We start from the raw sequence: 18,920 nt of genomic DNA, 5'->3' as shown, positions 1-18,920 counted from the left end.
GATCCTTTATTTCTAGTTGCTGCTCCAGTTCACTCAGCTGGCAAAAATGAGTTCTACCTGTAATTCAAAAGGGACAGCCTTGTCACATACATTGCGTCGTGCTGAATCTCCCTAAGAACTATATGAAGGGCATATGGCTCTGTGGAATACTCAGCCACTTACATGATAATTTCACAAGCAGGCTATTCTCTTGATTAAATCAACTTGAATACTAGTCATCATAACCTATGGAGAGTCAGGCCTTCCAAGGCTAGTAAAATGGTACAGCTTATTCCAATAAACATTTAACCTTTCTCGACATTTACAAGACATCATTATTATTGTTGGTTGCTGGTTGAGGTGTTAGTACGCTGGGGGCAAACTGCTGAGCATCCTTTTGTCCATCCATGCACTCTGAGTTCCTGTTCCACTAAGGATAAGTTTACCTTTCATCCTTTTGGGGTCAGTAAAATAAGTACCAGTCATGCACTGGGATTGATGTAATTGACTTACCCCTACCCCCAAAATTGCTGGCCTTGTGCCAAAATTTGAAACCATTATTATTGTTCATTATGTTTTTATTTATTATTTGTGTTATTGTTATTTTTCTAGCTTCTGTGAAGTGTTCTGAAGATGAGTTCAAGTGTGATACAGGTCACTGTATTAAAAAATATCTAACTTGTGATGGTTGGAGAAATTGCAGAGATGCTTCAGACGAAAGAAACTGCACACCCAAATATGGCGACAGATACTGTCCAATTGACAGATTCCAGTGTAACAACACTGTGAGACATTTCCTTTTTTTTTTCATTTTCAACCAGCCAAATCACCAAAGCCAAGTCATCTGAATATTATTGCCATTTTACCTCTCATCGTCGATATGTTGGTTTTGTTGGTGTCATAAGAAATCCATACTCTATTCTCTACTCCCCTCCACAAACACACACACTCCACACACATTCTACATATACAGGCACCATTATACTGACATGCAACATATGTAGCTACAGACATTGTTATAATGTTGGTACTATTATTGTGGTTGCCTATTCGTTTCTCATTAGTGGATAGAGTTGGTTCTATTTGTTTGATGTTAGTGATGGTAAGAGTAATCTTTGTGGTGGAAGTAGTCGTAATTTTCTTGTTAATTTTCTTGTTATTGCAGTTTAGTCACAAGTCAATCTGCAATGAGATCAAAAATATTTCATACAAGGAAATACAATACATTTTCTCGTATGATTTTTTTTTCCATTTTATAGATTGAGAAGCTTATTTTGTTCATATTATTGCTACTGCTGTTGTTGATAATTTAGGGGGGTATGTAGGTTGGTAGTGGTGCTTGTTTTTGGTTTTGTTATTGATATTCATGGTACTGATGGTGAAGTCTCATATATATATATATATATATACATTCTTTATTTAAAAGCAGCAGAAATATAACAAAAGAGGTTACTCAGAGTTTCACATTCCTGTTCATCGGACAGTTTTGTTAACAAAACTGTCCGACGAACGGGAAGGTGAAACTCTGTGTAACACCTTATGTTATATTCCTGCTGCTTTTAAATACCTCTGGTATTTGAGTACTCTTTTTTCCACCTTGTTTCACATTTATGTGCTTACTCCGGTATATATATATACACACACGAAGAGAGTATGAAAAGTCTTGAGCCTCAAAAGAAAAAAAAACAGAACATGGTACAAGACTTCTGATGATTTATTTTTCAACATAGTCCCTTTCGATGGATGAACACTTTCTCCAGCAGTGCTGAAGCACCGTTATCCCAGCATAGAAGAACTCTTTTGTTTGAGACTCCAGAAAACTTCCTTCAGCGTCTTTGTCACTGGCAAAATGGCAACCAGCCAGGGCTTTTTTCATTTTGGGGAATAGATAAAAGTCAGAGGGGGGGGGGGGCTAAGTCTGGTGAATAAGGCAGATGGGAAACAAGTTTGTAACCGCAATCATGAATTGTTGTCATGGCAACCACTGAGGTGTGGGCTGGAGGATTGTCATGATGAAAAAGGACTCCTCTAGTGAGCATTCGTGGCCTTTTTTCTTTGATTGCTTCTTGGAGGTATTTCAGTAGCTGAGAATGATACAGCCCAGGCTTTGTTATCTCATTCTGTCTAATATATAGAAGCATGCTAATAAAAGACCCACATTAGACTCCTCACTCGTATCATTATCGAACCAAGAGTTTAACTATGGTCCGACCATAGCGCTTACTTAAGTTTACCCGACAATCTTTGGGTTTTCTAGATACCAATATCTCTTGTGTATATATATGTTGGTGTTAGGAAGGGCATCCAGCTGTAGAAACTCTGCCAGATCAGATTAGAGCCTAGTGCAGCCATCTGGCTCACCAGTCCTCAGTCAAATCGTCAAACCCATGCCAGCATGGAAAGTGGACGTTAAATGATAAACGAAAAGAACAAAACAATATATAACGCTATGTTGGATCGTTAGCCCCTATACGCAATTTTTTTTTCCCTCTCCTTGTTTCTTTTCTGTGTATCTTTCTGTTGAAGAGCATAGGCTCGAAACGTAAAAGACTTGTTTTATTTCTATTTCTGAGCGCCATACAAATACATTATCTGTTGGTACTCCACCTGCCTTCATCTTTTGTTTATTTTCGTAAACCTTCCGTTATATATATATATATCTTTATATATAAAACTAAAGTTGTGTGTGTGTCTGTCTACTTCGATTTAGATTCCTAACTACTCCCACATTTTGCAGTGCAGTTTAAACAAAAGCGGGTATGTTATAGTCAGGATTCATATCGAGCCCTTCTGGGTATTGGCGCATGTCTACGATGAGTCTACGATTTTTAAATAAATTTACCATCATTTTTCCACATTTTTAATGATTTTTGCTCGGTTTATGCAAGGGAAGTAACTCTCTAAAAATGCTTTTATAGTTATTTCCCTTACAAACCCAAGCACACCGGGCGATACTGCTAGTATATATATATATATATATATATACATATATGTATATGGATAGATAGATAGATAGATAGATAGATAGATAGATAGATATGTATATGTGTATATATATATATATATATATATACAAATTGAGATAGGGGTTGTATATCACCGTGACCGACCAGACTATCAGATGTTGCTACACATCGCTGGTCACAATGCGCTTCGCATTGGTTAGCCTTCAAATGACGCCACCCCGCTGGCTAAGCGAGTAGGCCAACAGAAGAAAGTGTGAGAGAAAGTTATGGCAAAAGAGTACAGCAGGGCTCGCCACCACCCCCTGACGGAGCCTTGTGGAGCTTTAGGTGTTTTTGCTCAATAAACACTCACAACGCCCGGTCTGGGATTCGAAACTGCGATCCTACGACCGCAAGTCTGCTGCCCTAACCACTGGGTCATTGTGCCTCCACTATATATATATATATATATATAGAGAGAGAGAGAGAGAGAGAGAGAAAGAGAGAGAGATGTGTATGTATAGATAGATATAGATGTATATGTATGTATATATATATATATGTGTATGTATATGTGTATATATGTGTGTGTATGTATATATATATGTATATATATATATATATGTATATATATATGTATATATACAAATATATATTGTCTGTATTTATGTATATATATGTGTGTATTTATAAATATATATGTATGTATGTATTTATAAATATATATGCATTCGATTGGAAGTTGTGTTAACCTCATGAAAGGATGGTTTCATCCAAGGAAATACTGATTCAATACCTAGTACTTGGGGGGAATAAATTTCTTTGAAATAGTAGGTATATGTAAAAAACATATGGTCTGCTATAATGAATCCATAAATGCATATAAAACATCCAAGGGTATATTTTTCCCCTCTGAAGACATTATTCTCAGATTATATGAATTTAATATTTACTTAAATTTACTGAGTATTAATTGAAACAGCTGTAGGGATGATGATTAATTTGCTGTTGATAATAAACAATTATTAACTTCCCATTCTCCATTTTCTCTTTTTTCTTTCATACATACATACATATATATCTCCTTTTTTTTCTCTCCTTCTTTCTCTCCTTGTTTTCTGTGTCCCTTTCTGTAGAAGAGCGTAGGCTCAAAACATAAAAGACTTTTTCTATTCCTGAGCGTTATACTAATACATCTGTTTGTTTTGTACACCACCCGTCTTCGTCTTTTGTGTTTTTTCCATAAACTCTCCCAATATATATATTCATTCATATATAGATATGTATGTATTTATGTCTGTGTTATATGCTTTCATTTCCTCAATAAGGTCTGCATTCCTAAACAATGGATGTGTGACAGTGACGATGACTGCGGTGATAAATCAGATGAAACACGCGAGGTATGCCTTCAAATTGAGTGTTCAAAAAAAGAGAGAAGATTCCGCTGCAACAATTTATTATGCATTCCAATATGGCGAGTCTGCAATGGAAGAGATAATTGTGGAGATGGTTCAGATGAAAATACTCATCACCTTTGTAAGTTTGGTTTTGTTATTCACCTGTTGCCCCTCACCCTCAGAATTTCTCTAAAATCAATGAGGCTTTCAATGTGTTGATCATCAGCTCTTGCCCAGTTATAGAAAGCAATTTGTGGCAATGTCTAGTTGTGCTTATTTAGCAAATAACTTCAATGTGGGACCAGGACAGTTATGCCATGGGAGAATAATTTTGGCCATTCAAGAACACACTTTTACATTGGCATTTTGTTTATTTCCCGACAGCGTTGTTGTTCTTGTTGATGATGGTCATGGTGGTGGTGGTGGTGATGAGTACCATCTTGAATTCTAGGGCTTATAGGACCAGTTGCCCAATTCCCATGGCGTGTGGGTGACCAAGGCCATAGCAGTCCCATCCACCGCAATGGGGTGCCGGTCTGTCGTTGCAAGGTTACACATTTTCAGCTGGGTGCACAGAAGCAACAAGAAATAAAGTGCTTTGCTCAAGAACCCAACACACCAACAGTTCTAGGAATCAAAGCCACAATCTTGCAGCCCAGAAGACAGCACACAAACAACTTGGCCATATGCCTTCCCCTTCACCATTCCCACTTTTCTTCAAAGATGAACAATCAAGCCATTAGATTCCATTTGAATTTACTTCTCTCATATTCAAGCCGTGCCTTCGTGGTTTGTGTATTCGGCCTATGATCTGTTGACTTGGTTAACTGGAGCCTTTGTTGCCATCACCAGTGGAGTGCCAGTTAGTTTGCATATCCAAGCAGTTCTTTCCCTGCCGTTCTTTCTTTCACAGACCCAATCAGGATCCTCTCTACACTAATCTAGTGCTACCTTCCTGTCAGCCTTCTTCTTGCACTTTCTCTCCATACTGGCTCTTTACGGTATCACAATATCAACCAGACTATCAGGCGCTGTTAGACACCACTGGTCACAATGCGCTTCCAGTTCTGTCTTGATGACATTGTTCTTTTTCACTTTGACCGAAATTGCTTTACTAAATTGTTTACGCATTGTCATGGAGGCCATCCAAGTAGCCTTTTCCGATCTTTTGGATACCACCCGGACTCGCTCTTCAGATAATTTAAATAGAAATAATCTAAGGGAGCTAACTCAAAGTGACCAGTTCCATGTATTTGAACAACATAGACAAATAAAACTGGCAATTCATTGGTTACAACGATTAGTATTCCGGTTGATCTGATCAATGGAACAGCCTGCTTGTAAAATATATGTAAGTGGCTGAGTACTCCACAGACACGTGCACCTTTGTTGTAGTTCTCAGGGAGATTCAGTGTAACACAGAATGTGACAAGGCTGGTCCCTTTCAAATAAAGGTGCAACTCATTTTTACCAGCAGAGTGGACTGGAGTAACATGAAATGAAGTGTCTTGCTCAAGGGCATAAGGCATTGCCAGGAATCGAACTTATGATCAGGATTTAAATATCCCAACCCTGAAGCCATGTGCCTTCACACTACATAAACCACTACGGGTATGTCAAATGCCATGCAGGATAAATTCTTGGTTTCTTAAAATCATCGCTGCTCCTAGAAGATGTTTAATAGTTACCAAACAGCAATGAAGACCAGCTCCACTTAAAAGAGAGGGAGAAAATCACATGATAGTCCATGTCTGTCCTTTCATCTCTGGACAATAAGCTTGTCCTTTTCCTTAATGGTATGTCTAAGGCAGCGAGCTGGCAGAATCATTAGCATGCCTGGTGAAATGCTTAGCGGTATTTCATCTGCCAATTCGTTCTGAGTTCAAATTCCGCCAAGGTCGACTTTGCCTTTCATCCTTTCGGGGTCGATAAATTAAGTACCATTTATGCACTGGTGTCGATATAATCGACTTAATCCGGTTGTCTGTCCTTGTTTGTCCTCTCGTGTTTAGCCCCTTGTGGGTAGTAAAGAAATAGAACAGGTATCTCAACTGTGGACATTTGAACTCTTGAAATTATCTCCCGTGCTCCAGTATGGTCGGTTTTCATTACCATTTCCTAAGGCAGAGATAATTTTAATGATCTTTTATTGTTTCAGTCATTAGACTGCGGCCATACTGGAGCAATGCCTTAAAGAACTTTCAGTTGAATAAATTGACCCCAGTACATTTTTTTAAAGCCTGCTACATATTCCAGCAGTCTGCTTTTGCCAAACTGCTAAGTTATGGGACATAAACACACCAACAACGGTTGTCAAGCAGTGGGAGGGTAGGACAAACACAGACACAAGCACACACACACACACACACACACACACATATATATATATATATATATATACACTACCGTCAGAAATTAATTAGCACCCTTGATTTGCTCTTCACTCAAGGTATGTGCTGTCACCTAGTGGCCATATCTCGAACTATTGCTTTGTTGCGAGTTCACTGTTGCGCAGAACGATGACGTAACTTTGTTTGCAGAGCAGTTTGAGAGTCTACAGCCTTATGATGTTGACATAGCAGTGCAACAACAACTTGGAGTGCGGATGCAGACAAATCTTCCTTTGTTTAATAGATATAGGTAGCACCTCGCAAGGACCGAAATCACACCATACTAAGTTTTCTCATCGCGTAAGACATTTTGAACAGCTGATAGGTTAATTGATTTAACCTATTTAATGTAGAAATTTGAGAAGTGCTAATTAATTTCTGACGCAAGTGTATATATATATATATATATGCAAAATATGTATGATGGGCTGCTTTTAGTTTCCATCTACCAAATCCACTCACAAGGCTTGGTTGGCCCAAGGCTATAGTAGAAGCACTTACCCAAGATGTCATGCACTGGGACTGAACCTGGGACCATGTGGTTGGGAAGCAAACCTCCTTCTGCCCAGACATGCTTATCCCTATATTGCATCAAGAACTTATGTTCTATGGTATTTGATACACCTGTACTTGCTCTGTAAATGTTGGATACCCTAGGCCACCCACCCATTCTGTCACCCTTCAATTCTATGCCCTTTCTCTTTCTCTCAATACTATCACTAATTCTTGTCCTCCCACCCTGTCAAACTTTCCCAGCTTCCCCTCTTACCATTCCCTCATTCCCCTGCCCCATATCATTGTTCACACTCTCTCCTCTTCTCCTTTCATTATACAAACTACTTTAAGCCCTTGGCAGCCTTGTCCATTTATAAGACAGCATCACTGGTGCTGCTGTCACAGGGAAACAGGCACCCAGTTCACTCTGTGGAATGGTTGGCGGCAGGAAGGAAAGAATGCCAAAAAGAAGGCATTGGTACAGGCACACGACTCTGTCAAATTGTTTGCTTCCTTTGAGCAGGGAACATGTATGTTAGATGATGATGATGATGATGATAGTGGTGGTGGTGGTGGTGAGAAGGAGGAGGAGGTGGAGTATGTGTGGGCAACTGAATAACGCAGCATCTCCACTTCCAAACTTCACTGTGCTCCATGTTAAAAGCCATTTGTTAATTGAGCCACCAAGACTTCCAGTAAATAGCAAAACTGCAGTGATTTTTCATTAAACCATTATTAATCTGCTTTCCTTAGGCGAACCGAAGGAAGAAATATGTGAACAAGATCAGTTCAAGTGTACAAGTAAAGAGTGCATCGATTCATTCAAAGTGTGCAACGAAATAGCTGACTGTGCAGATAAATCTGACGAAATAGGATGCAGTAAGTATCATTTTATTTTTCACCAAGCAACCCTCAACAAGAATCAATAGTTTTTAAAAATTTAAAACTACTGTTGCCAATAGCGATTTCTCTCTCTCTCTCTCTCTCTCTCTCTCCCTCTCTCTCTCTCTCTCTCTCTCTCTCTCTCTCTAACTGAGGTAGCTGTGTATCTCCCTCACAGCAAAACATCCCCCCTCTCTGTTCCTCTAGTCATATCCTAACCCCACATTTGGCACAAAGCCACGTCCCCACCCAGATGAGGTGTCTTATCTTGAAAATCACTTGATGACCTCACTGCTACTGGTAACACATGATCAGCACCCAGTACACTCTGTAGATTGGTTGGCATTAGAAAGAGCATCCAATTGTAGAAAGCAAGCCAAGAGCAGACAGCAGAACATGATGCAGTCCTCTAGCTTGCCAGCTGCCATCTAACTGTCAAACCCATCTCAGCACAGAAGGTATACATTAAATAATGATGACAACGATGATGATGATGATTGCAATCATGACTATGATGACAATGATGGTGATGATGATCATATATATATTATATATGCATATATATATATATATATATATATATATATATATATATATATATATATATATATATGTAACAAAGTGAAGTTGTAAGGTACCACACGAGTGGAAATATATATGAAAAAAAGTTTGAAAATGCAATTTTAAAGATGTTTATTCACTTTACCAGTTTCAGTTTTTTAGAAAAAGATTGTCAAAAGTAAAATGTAAAGCTTTATATCAGCTTTTTTGTGTTAAGTACTGGTAGTCACAAAAGTATTAAAATACATATATACACTCTTTGGTAATAATAAGAAAATGCTAAAAGCAGTTTACAAGAAAGTACTTAAGAAAATATTCAACAAAAAGTATTAGGAGTTCAATAAAAATCATGTTTGTTTGGTATAGTATATATATATATATACACACATAAACAGATATATTTAAGAGTTTACAAAGAATATGAGATGAACCAACCTGTTTTCTAGCATTTTTTATTTTGTGTGTAGCTAAGGATTGTTTACTATATTAAGGGACAGTGTGGAGGATTGGTTGGGGTGGGTGGAAGGAAGAGCAGTGTGCAATTAAAAGAATTTTTTGTTTCTGGGCTAGTCTGTCATGGTTCAGTGGTTTTGGGGACTGGTCTTAAAGGTCAGAATGGTGTGTGTGTGTGTGTGTCTGTGTACGTCTCCATGTGTGTGTGTATATACATGTGTTTGTGTTTGTGTGTGGGAGCCGTTTTTGATTGGTCCCTGAGTTTGTGGTGTGTGTAAATGTGTCTGTGTGTGTTTTATATTTGGTAGGATGGTGTGTGTGTGTGTGTGTGTGCACGTTTGTATGTGTGTATGTGTGTGATTAATATTTGTTAGGGTGTTGTGTGTGCACATGTGTGTGTATGTGTTTGATCGCGTGTGTGTATGTGTGCATCTGTCGGTGCATGTGTATGTTTGTGTATGTTTGTGTTGGTGGGGATGTTATGTGTGTGTAAGTGAGTGTGTGTGTATGTGAGTGTGTGTGTTTGTCTCTGTCTGAGTATGTTTGTGCTGTTATAATTGTCCTGGTCTTGTATGTGTGTTTGTGTGTGTGATTGGTATTTGTCAGGGTGTTGTGTGTGCACATGTGTGTGTCTATGTGATTTTATTACTGGGGTACGCCAACATAACATGGCAGTCCTGGACACAGATCGTGTCGTATAGCCAGCTGGAGACGATGTCTCCTGGGGCTAAATTACAGCAACATTAGTCCTAAACCAGGACTGCCATGTTATATTTAATATAGTAAAGATTATAGTAATCTTTACTATATTAAATAATAATTATATAAAAACTCCAGGTGGGATCTTGGAAAGCTTATCTATAACTTGTATATTTCTTTATGTTCTACAGTTAAAAATGCTGGTGCCGTCAACTGCAGCATTGATAATGGAGGGTGTCCCCACAATTGCACGGATCTCGAAGGAGGTGGTATGATATGTTCCTGTCGAAGCGGTTTCAAAATGAAAGATGGAAAGACAAAAGAATGCATGGGTAGGTAGAATAATACACCTGTCTTTGGGGTTCCCACACCTGTCTTTGTATTTTGCATTTTGTTCTTTGAACAGTTTTGAACCATTTGTAGAAAGAAATTGTCTGCTTTGCTAAATTCTTGTGGATGTTGTAGTTATACTGTCAATTAAGAGAGGGATCTTCCGTTGGAGTTGAAGGGCCAACAGAGATACCACAAAAGTATTTTATCCCGTCTTGATGGTGTTGATGATGATGACAACGATGAGGGAAATGATGATGATGACAATGACAATAACGACCACGATGAGGATGAGGATGAGGTTGATAATGGTGATGGTGATGATGATGCGGAGGAGGAAGAGGAGGAGGAAGATGGTGGGGGGATGGTGATGCTGATGCTGATGCTGATGATGATGCGGAGGAGGAAGATGGTGATGGTGATGGTGACAGATGATGATGATGATGATGATGATGGTGGTGGTGATATTGATGATAATGGATGATGGTGATGATGATGGATGATGGTGATGGTGGTGGTGCTGATGATAATGGATGATGGTGATGGTGATGATGATGCAGAGGAGGATGATTGTCAAGGTCTTTAACTTTCTGCCACTTTCTGCAGACATAAAACAGAATCAAGATGGAAGTAAGGCAACCGTAAGGCATTGATTTAAATTGGAAATTCTCTTTTTCAGATGTTAACGAGTGTGAACTTTCAAATAACAAATGTCCTCAGCTCTGCAACAACATAAAGGGTTCCTACAAATGCCTGTGCCACGAAGGGTTCCAAGATCCTTTATTACCCACTCCCAAATGTAAATACACAAGTAAGTAAATTAACATACCTGTGTGTGTGTGATTATATGATTATGAGATTGTGGCTTCATGATCCTAAGAATGTGGTTTCGATTCCTGGACTGGGCAACGCATTGTGTTCTTGAGCAAGACACTTCATTTTGTGTTGCTCCAGTCAACTCAGCTGGCAAAAGTGAGTTATCTTGCAACAGACCAGTGTCCCATCCAGGGGAGAAGTATACACACCATGGGAACTGGGAAACCGACCCTCATGAGTGTATCTGGCTCAGCAAGGATCTTTATCCTGTCTATCCCATCCACACGGGGACCTTTGTATCCAGTTTTCTGAAGTACATGTCTGGTCATGAGGAAATATTATTTTACTCAGAAACAGATGAGGGTTGGCAACAGGAAGGACATCCAGCCACAGAAAATTCACCTCAACAAATTCCTGTCCAACCCATGCCAGCAAGGAAAAGTGGGCATTAACCCTTTAGCATTCAGATTAATCTGTCAAATATAATACTTATTTAGTCACATTGTTTCGAATTAATCCTGCTTTATCTCATAGCTTTGAGATTCTGAGGATATAATTGTTTATTTTCAGAATGACATTGTAGGGTAGGTGTGAGGGGCTGGATTTGGCCAATTTAAATATTTGGGCCAGATACGGCCAGTTAAATGCTAAAGGGTTAAAACGATGATGTTGATGGTGTTTATGTTGTTTTTTTACAGAGGAAGGCAAAATAAGCATCTTCATGTCTGTGGGTAGCGGCATCCGAAGATTTGATCCCATAATCAAAGAATACATGAGCACCTTACTCTCCATACAAAAATCGCAGGGTTTAGCGGTCGACATTGAACGGTCAACCCTTTACTGGACAGATATGATCAGCAAAACAGTGATGCGTTCTTATATTTCTCAAAAATCTGATAATGTTGGAATCCCACAAGACCTGAAGATCAGTAATCTAGACGAACCAAATGGCATTTCCATTGACTGGACATCAGGGTAAATAACATTATAGCCAACAGCAAAGTATTCTTTTCTTATTCATTATTTCATTATTTCTGCAAAATTTGTTTTTGTGTTTACAAAATAACTCTGTGTATGTGTGTGTGGTGTGTGTGTGTGCATGTGCGTATGTGTGTGTGTGTGTGCATGTGTGTGTGGCACCTTGAGCAAGTGTCTTCTACTTTAGGCCCAGGCTGACCAAAGCCTTGAGGTTAGTAAGTAGATTTGCTAAGTGGAAACTGAAAAACTATATATTTATATTTATATATATATATATATATATAAATGTGTGTATGTGTGTAGGTGCATACGGGTTTGTGTGTGTACATATATGTGTCTATGTATGTGTGTGTGTGTGTGTGGTGTGTGTGTGTGTGTGTGTGTGTGTGTGTATGTATGAACTTACGATTTGTTCAAATATGTTTGTGACATATTTTAACTTCTAAAGGCAAATTCAGTGCAGTTTACCATGGAGAAAAAATTCTTGCTTATGGTAAATGGTGTGAAAACACATCTGCTCGGTGTCTCCTCCTAACAAATTCCTAGATGTGTTTCTGGCACCTTAACCTTCCTCAGAAGGAGATACCAAGAGAGATAACCCTGGGCAGATTAGAAAGCCATAGCTTTATCTTAGACCAGCTAAGCACCAGGCCAGAGCAGATACAATAGTAGCAGCACTAAGCAGAAATTAGATTCGTTCAAAAATATATTTTAACTGACACATTTTCACTTCTAAAGGCAATTTCACTGCAGTTTACCACGGAGAAGAATTCTTAGGCATTAGAGGAATCAGATGTGGTGCGCAAGACTGTGCTGGTATGGTCATGTGATACATATGGACGAGGACAGCTGTGTAAAGAAGCGTTGTTCTCTAACTGTAGAGGGAACCTGTGGTAGAGGTAGACCCAGGAAGACATAGGACAAGATGGTGAAGCATGACCTTTGAACTTTGAACCTCACAAAATCAATGACTAGTGACCGAGACCATTGGTGATGTGCTCTGCTTAAGAGGATCTGTCAAGCTAAGTGCAGCCATGCTGGTGGCACATAAAAAAAATCAACTTTTGAATGTTGGGCGTCATAGAGGCAAAGTGGCTGAGTGCCTTTCAAGTGTTGGGCCTCATGGATGTATAGTGGCTGAGTTCCTTTTGAGTGGGCCTCATGGAGGTGAGGTGGATGAATTCTTTTCAAGTGGTGGGCCTCATGGGGGCAAAGTGGTCAAGCTCCTTTTGAGTGTTGGGCCTCATGGAAGCAATGACCAAGACCTTTGACATTATGTCATGTTTGAGAAAACCCATCAAGCGGAGCAAAATCACTGTCATGGTAGATACCAGTGTCATGCAAATCGCACCTGTGCCAGTGGTCCATAAAAGCATCCATTAGAATCTTGGTGGGGTTGGCATTAGGAAGGACATCCAGTCATAGAAAACCATGCCAAATCAGACTGGAGCCTGGTGCAGCTTTCCAGAGTGCCAGCCCAGTCAAAGCACCCAACCCATGCCAACATGGACAACGGTGTTAAATGATGATGATGATGATGATGATGATGATGGTGATGGTAAAAGGAGTAAGAATGTCTTATCTGCTCAGTGTCTTCCCTGGTGAACTCCTTGGTTAAAATGCAGCGAATTTGCCTTTAGAGGTTAAAATATGTCACAAACGTATTGGAACAAACCTAAAGTTTGTTTATTTCTAATTACTGCCTAGCACTCCTACTACTGCAAGTATAAGTATATGTGTGTGTGTATATATATAATGTATATATATAATATATACATGTATATATATATATATACATATATATATATATATATATTATATATATATATATATATATATATATATATATATATATATAATATGTATGTGTATATATATATATATGTATGTGTATATATATATAATATATATATATATATATGTATGTGTATATATATATAAACATGTATGTGTATATATATATGCATATATGTATATATATATGTACGTATATATGCTGATACCTTGTTGAAACCATTCTGTACACAATAAAGTGGTTGGCATCAGGAAGGGCATCCAGCCATAGAACCCTTGCCAAAACCGACAATTGGGGCCAGTTGCAGCTTGCCAGCTCCTGTCAAACCATCCAACCCATGCCAGCATGGAAAATAGACATTGAAAGAAGATGATGATGTTGATGATGATTATGATGCCTATATATATCTTTTATCTTTTATATATTAGTCACAACACATACAAAAGGCATGAACCAAAAGCCTTTGTCTAGAGAAAAGACAGAAAGTGACATGTGATCTCTAGTTCTCTCCCCCACCCCCACCTTTTCACTTGTGTTATATATGTCAGACCTACCTTATGTCAGATCCTAATAGCTGGCCATTAGGGTCTGACAAGCTGTATGTAAAGCTAAGCACTTTTGTAGGATGTGAAATCTGGGTAAGCCAATGAACCATCCATAACTAACTTTATCTAAATACTGTACTGCTCTATGACTTAGAGTGTGGGTTCTCTTTCAGATTTATGATTTACTGGCAATATGTGTGTGTGTGTGTGTGTGTGTGTGTGAGTGGTTGTGTGGTAAGATCCTTGCTTCTCAATCACACAGTTCCAAGTTCAGTCCCCCTATGTGTGTGTGTGTGTGTGTGTGTGTACATATGTGTGTATTTGTGCATGAAGACCTTTCACCAAGTGTCTATGAACAAAATTCCATTCTCAAAGCAGCAGTCCATCTGATGCCATGATTGAGGAATAGAAGCCAGGAATACACACAAAAACAATCTTCTTAACTAAATGGTCGTATCTTATTTTAATTTGATAAGCAGGTGCCATTTATTCTTTTCATTGATTTTAATCATTCTTGATAAATTTTCAATAACTTCAGCAGCAATAATGTTAATTTCATATTTTCCTCTTTTTATAACAGGAATGTTTACTGGACTGACTCCAAAAAGAAAACAATATCTGTGGCGGCTAAAGATGGAAGATACAGATACACTTTAATCAAAACAGAACTTCGTAGACCTTATGCTATTGTCGTTAACTCACAGACTGGGTAGGCATTTTCATTCAAGAGACACATTATTGATCACTCATTATATTCTTGAGGTATTTTCACCTGCCCTGTTTTGAAGCCATAACGAAACACCAACCTCAAAGACAACACTAATTTTGACTGGAATATTTGCAAACATAAAGATTTTCTCTTTCTTTTTTTTCATATATCAATGATTTCACATATTTCATCAGAATGTTTTGTCATTGGCTTAGTGACATACGGATCATGTTGATCAGTTATAGCAAACATATTTTATTTTGCATTTACAGATGGTGGGGTTGGTTGTGACCCTTATGTTACCATTGGTGGTTGGGTTGTAATTGTTGAGTTAGTGAACAAACATGTATTTTATTGGTTGTGTGAATAATTGGAAGCAAAATCCATGAACATTTGACTGAAACATTTATTGTTGCACATAAAGACGATTGTGATTGGACAGTCATCAGGTGAAGGGGATGCTCTGAGAATGAAGCTGCCAGAACAAGACTCGGCTGGGCAAAGTCCAGGGAGCTTCTACCTTTGCTGGTAACGAAGGGCCTCTCCTGCAGAGTGAAAGGCAGATTTTATGGTGCTTATGTGTGACCAGCCATGCTACATGTCAGTGAAACATGGGCTGTGACTGCATGGGCCGGCAAAGCTTGAAAGAAATGAAGCTGGTGTGTTTCACTGGATGTGCAATGTCAGTGTGCATGTACGACAGAGTGTGTCTCAGGAGAAAAACTGGGTAGAAGAGGCACCAGATGTATAAGAGGCACCAGATGTACAAGAGGCACCAGATGTACAAGAGGCACCAGATGTACAAGTGGCACTAGATGTACAAGAGGCACCAGATGTACAAGAGGCACCAGATGTACAAGAGGCACCAGATGTATAAGAGGCACCAGATGTACAAGAGGCACCAGATGTACAAGTGGCACCAGATGTACAAGAGGTACCAGATGTATAAGAGGCACCAGATATATAGGAGGCACCAAATGTAGTGTGCAACAGAGGAGAGTGCACTGGTATGGACATGTGATGCTTATGAATGAGGGCAGCTGCATAAAGAAGTGCCAATCACTAACTGTGCAGGAACCAGAAGAAGCAGTAGACCCAGGAAGATGTGGAACGAGGTGATGAAATATGATCTTTGGATGTTGTGTCTCACAGACGTGACGACAAGTGACAACATTTTGGCCATGTAGCATTTATAGTGTCTTGCCATGAAACTTGTCTTTGTTGCCATTTTCAACATTTAGAGAATGTTCAAACATTTATGGAATGGCACTTGTGACACTCAAACATTTAGGGGATGGCACTTCAAACATTTAGAAAATGGCACTCGTAAAACTCAAACTGTTGTCACTAGAAAATTTGATGCGTTTTTATTCGTCTGCACACGCTTTGTTGCAAGTACAATGTAAGATACATGTGTTTTTTTTTTCAGTAGATGTTTAACCATCAGGCAGACTGACAGACTGACAGACTGACATACTGACAGACTGCTGAGCAGGGGTCAGTACTCTCAGTGATAAACATTTCAGAAACTGGGATAAGCTCTAACTGATGAGTTTAAGGGTTTTAACTTTTAAAGCTTTTGCATAAACATATACAGACGTGGCTATGTGGTTAAGCAATTTGCACCCCCATACAACATGGTTTGGAGTTCAGTCCCATTGCATAGCACCTTGGGCAAATGTCTTCTACAATAGCCCTAGGCCAACCACAGCCTTGTGAGTGGATTTGATTAGACTGAGACTGAAAGAAATCTGTTATATTGCAAGTTACTAGGTGGCGCTGTCAATGCAGGTACCACTTAAAAAAGCATCCCATCCACACTGTAAAGTGGTTGGCATTTGGAAGGGATTCCAGCTGTAAAAACCTTGCCAAAACTGACCTCACCTGTGCTTGTGCCACGTAAAAAGCACCCAGTCCACTCTACAGGGTGGTCGGGGTTAGGAAGGGCATCCAGCTGTAAAAGTCCTGCCAAAACAGACACAGAAGTCTGGTGCAGGCTTCTACTTGGTTGGCTCCTGTCAAACCATCCCACCCATGCCAGTATGGAAGGCAGACATTAAATGATAATGATGATGATGATGAGGATGATGATGATGATGGTATATTATATATATATATATATATATATATATATATAATATATGATATATATGTATATATATACAGAAAGAGAGAGAGAAAGAGGGTTCATGGCCTGGTGGCCTAGTAATTAAGGTATTGCACTCACAGTCACACCATCATGGGTTCAGTTCCTATTGTGTTCTTGACCAAAAGACGTCATTTCACTATTTTACGTTGCTCTGCAATCACTTCATTGTCTGACATTGTACACGTGTCCAGGCACACTTACACACCTGTACAAGCACACTTGCGCACCTGTACAAGCAATGTCGATTCGATGGAGGGAGGGAGTTAAAGTACAGCTTATATATGTTTGATCCCTATAAACAAATCATCTGCAAATTCCACTGTGCCACTAACCGGGTGTATTTAAGGGGTGTGAATCAACTTGCTTTGTACTTTCTTGGGAAACCCCAGCATTTCTAGGGATTTTCTGTTGTTATGTAACCCAAAGCAAGGAGGACAATAGGTAGAAACAAAAGTTCCTCACCTGAATTTAGTAGTTGCATATTTTCCATTAGTTCTCCATCAATGCTCCTAACTCCCCCAATATTTGATGAAATATTCATATGCACTGATCAGTTGATCTCTTCATCATGGTATCATTTTTGCTTCCCGTGCATTAGAATTATATCTGACCCATTGAAGTTACGCCAGGTTGCTCTTTTCCTTCGAATGCTCCACCAGTGTTCTTTATTTCCATGCATGTGTGTATGCTTCTTCCTCTTCCTTCTCTCTCTCCCGTCATCATCATAACTTTTATGCTTGTTTCCCATGCACTTTTTCAGCTGGATGTACTGGACAGATATAAACAGTTACAACCCAAGATAGAAAGGTCTTGGATGACTGGTGAGAGAAGACAGGTTCTAGTGAACAAAGAACTGGCACGACCAAGTGGAATTGCCATCGATTACTTCATGAACAATCGTGTGTTCTGGTCTGATTCCAAATTCAACAGAATCCTGTCAATGAAACCGGATGGCACCGACCAAGTGGTTGTTATTGGAAATGGTATCAGATTTATTTATTTTTGCTTATGAAGGGGCAAGGGATAGGGGCAGTGGTTGGGAAGCAAGCTTCTTACCACACAGCCACAAATAAATCTTTTTTCATAGAGTAAATCAATTTTGTTTCCTATACAATGATGTATGTACACTATTTGAAGGTATAAAAAATGCATGGGTACATTTGATGGGTACCCTAATTTCAGCAGTGCATATTCAGGTAAAGAAGGTTTTAGTGCATTAAAACTTATGCGTGATCTAACTTGGGTTCAATGGGGATATTTTTTGAGACAAATTTTTTGGGGAAAAAGGTGTATCTTGCATGGCATCAAATACAGTGTGTACATATTCTCTTTATTCTTTATTTGTTTCAGACATTTGACTGTGGCCATGCTGGAGCACTGCCTTTAGTCGAGCAAATCAACCCCAGGACTAATTCTTTGTAAGCCTAGTACTTAGTGGTTCAGCAAAAGAGGCCGATAGAATAAGTTATGCAGACATAAACATACCAGCATATATATATGATACATTGTTTTTCCACCCTCCTTTGTTTTCTTTCCTCGTTTGTTTCTGAAGAAGAGCACAGGTTCAAAACATCAAAGATTATTCCATTTTTCTTGAGCATCAAACATATACCCGTTGTCATTTCAGCAATTAACCCAGTGAGTATTGACCTGTATGAAAGTGAAATATACTGGGTGTCCCAAAATGAAGGCAAACTGATGCAAATGGATAAATTTGGACGAGGTATAAATGTTACTCTGAGAGACCAACTCTTTTCTCCAAGCAGTGTAATTGCATTCCCACCATACAAGTATCCA

At 39.0% G+C, this 18,920-nt stretch overlaps 2 protein-coding genes across 2 annotated transcripts in view; both read left to right on the top strand.

Moving 5' to 3' along the window:
* Nucleotides 1-18,914, top strand: part of LOC115214851 (low-density lipoprotein receptor-related protein 2-like) — a 106,439-nt gene extending 87,525 nt beyond the window's left edge. Inside the window, exons 30-38 of the mRNA XM_036505469.1 lie at nucleotides 592-764; nucleotides 4,253-4,460; nucleotides 7,960-8,085; nucleotides 9,993-10,133; nucleotides 10,811-10,942; nucleotides 11,646-11,922; nucleotides 14,846-14,974; nucleotides 17,884-18,106; nucleotides 18,751-18,914. Of these exons, the coding sequence (XP_036361362.1) occupies nucleotides 592-764; nucleotides 4,253-4,460; nucleotides 7,960-8,085; nucleotides 9,993-10,133; nucleotides 10,811-10,942; nucleotides 11,646-11,922; nucleotides 14,846-14,974; nucleotides 17,884-17,926 (1,229 nt within the window). The 3' untranslated portion in view covers nucleotides 17,927-18,106; nucleotides 18,751-18,914. The remainder of the gene's footprint in view (nucleotides 1-591; nucleotides 765-4,252; nucleotides 4,461-7,959; nucleotides 8,086-9,992; nucleotides 10,134-10,810; nucleotides 10,943-11,645; nucleotides 11,923-14,845; nucleotides 14,975-17,883; nucleotides 18,107-18,750) is intronic.
* The window catches only part of LOC118764392 (low-density lipoprotein receptor-related protein 2-like), a 280,304-nt gene that overhangs the window by 229,894 nt on the left and 31,490 nt on the right, over nucleotides 1-18,920 (top strand). The window lies entirely within an intron of this gene.

This window comes from Octopus sinensis, linkage group LG8 (genome assembly GCF_006345805.1).
Source record: "Octopus sinensis linkage group LG8, ASM634580v1, whole genome shotgun sequence".
Classification (NCBI taxonomy): Eukaryota; Metazoa; Mollusca; class Cephalopoda; order Octopoda; family Octopodidae; genus Octopus; species Octopus sinensis.
The sequence above is the reverse complement of the archived record's forward strand: the minus strand, read 5'-3'. Positions and strand labels throughout refer to the sequence as shown.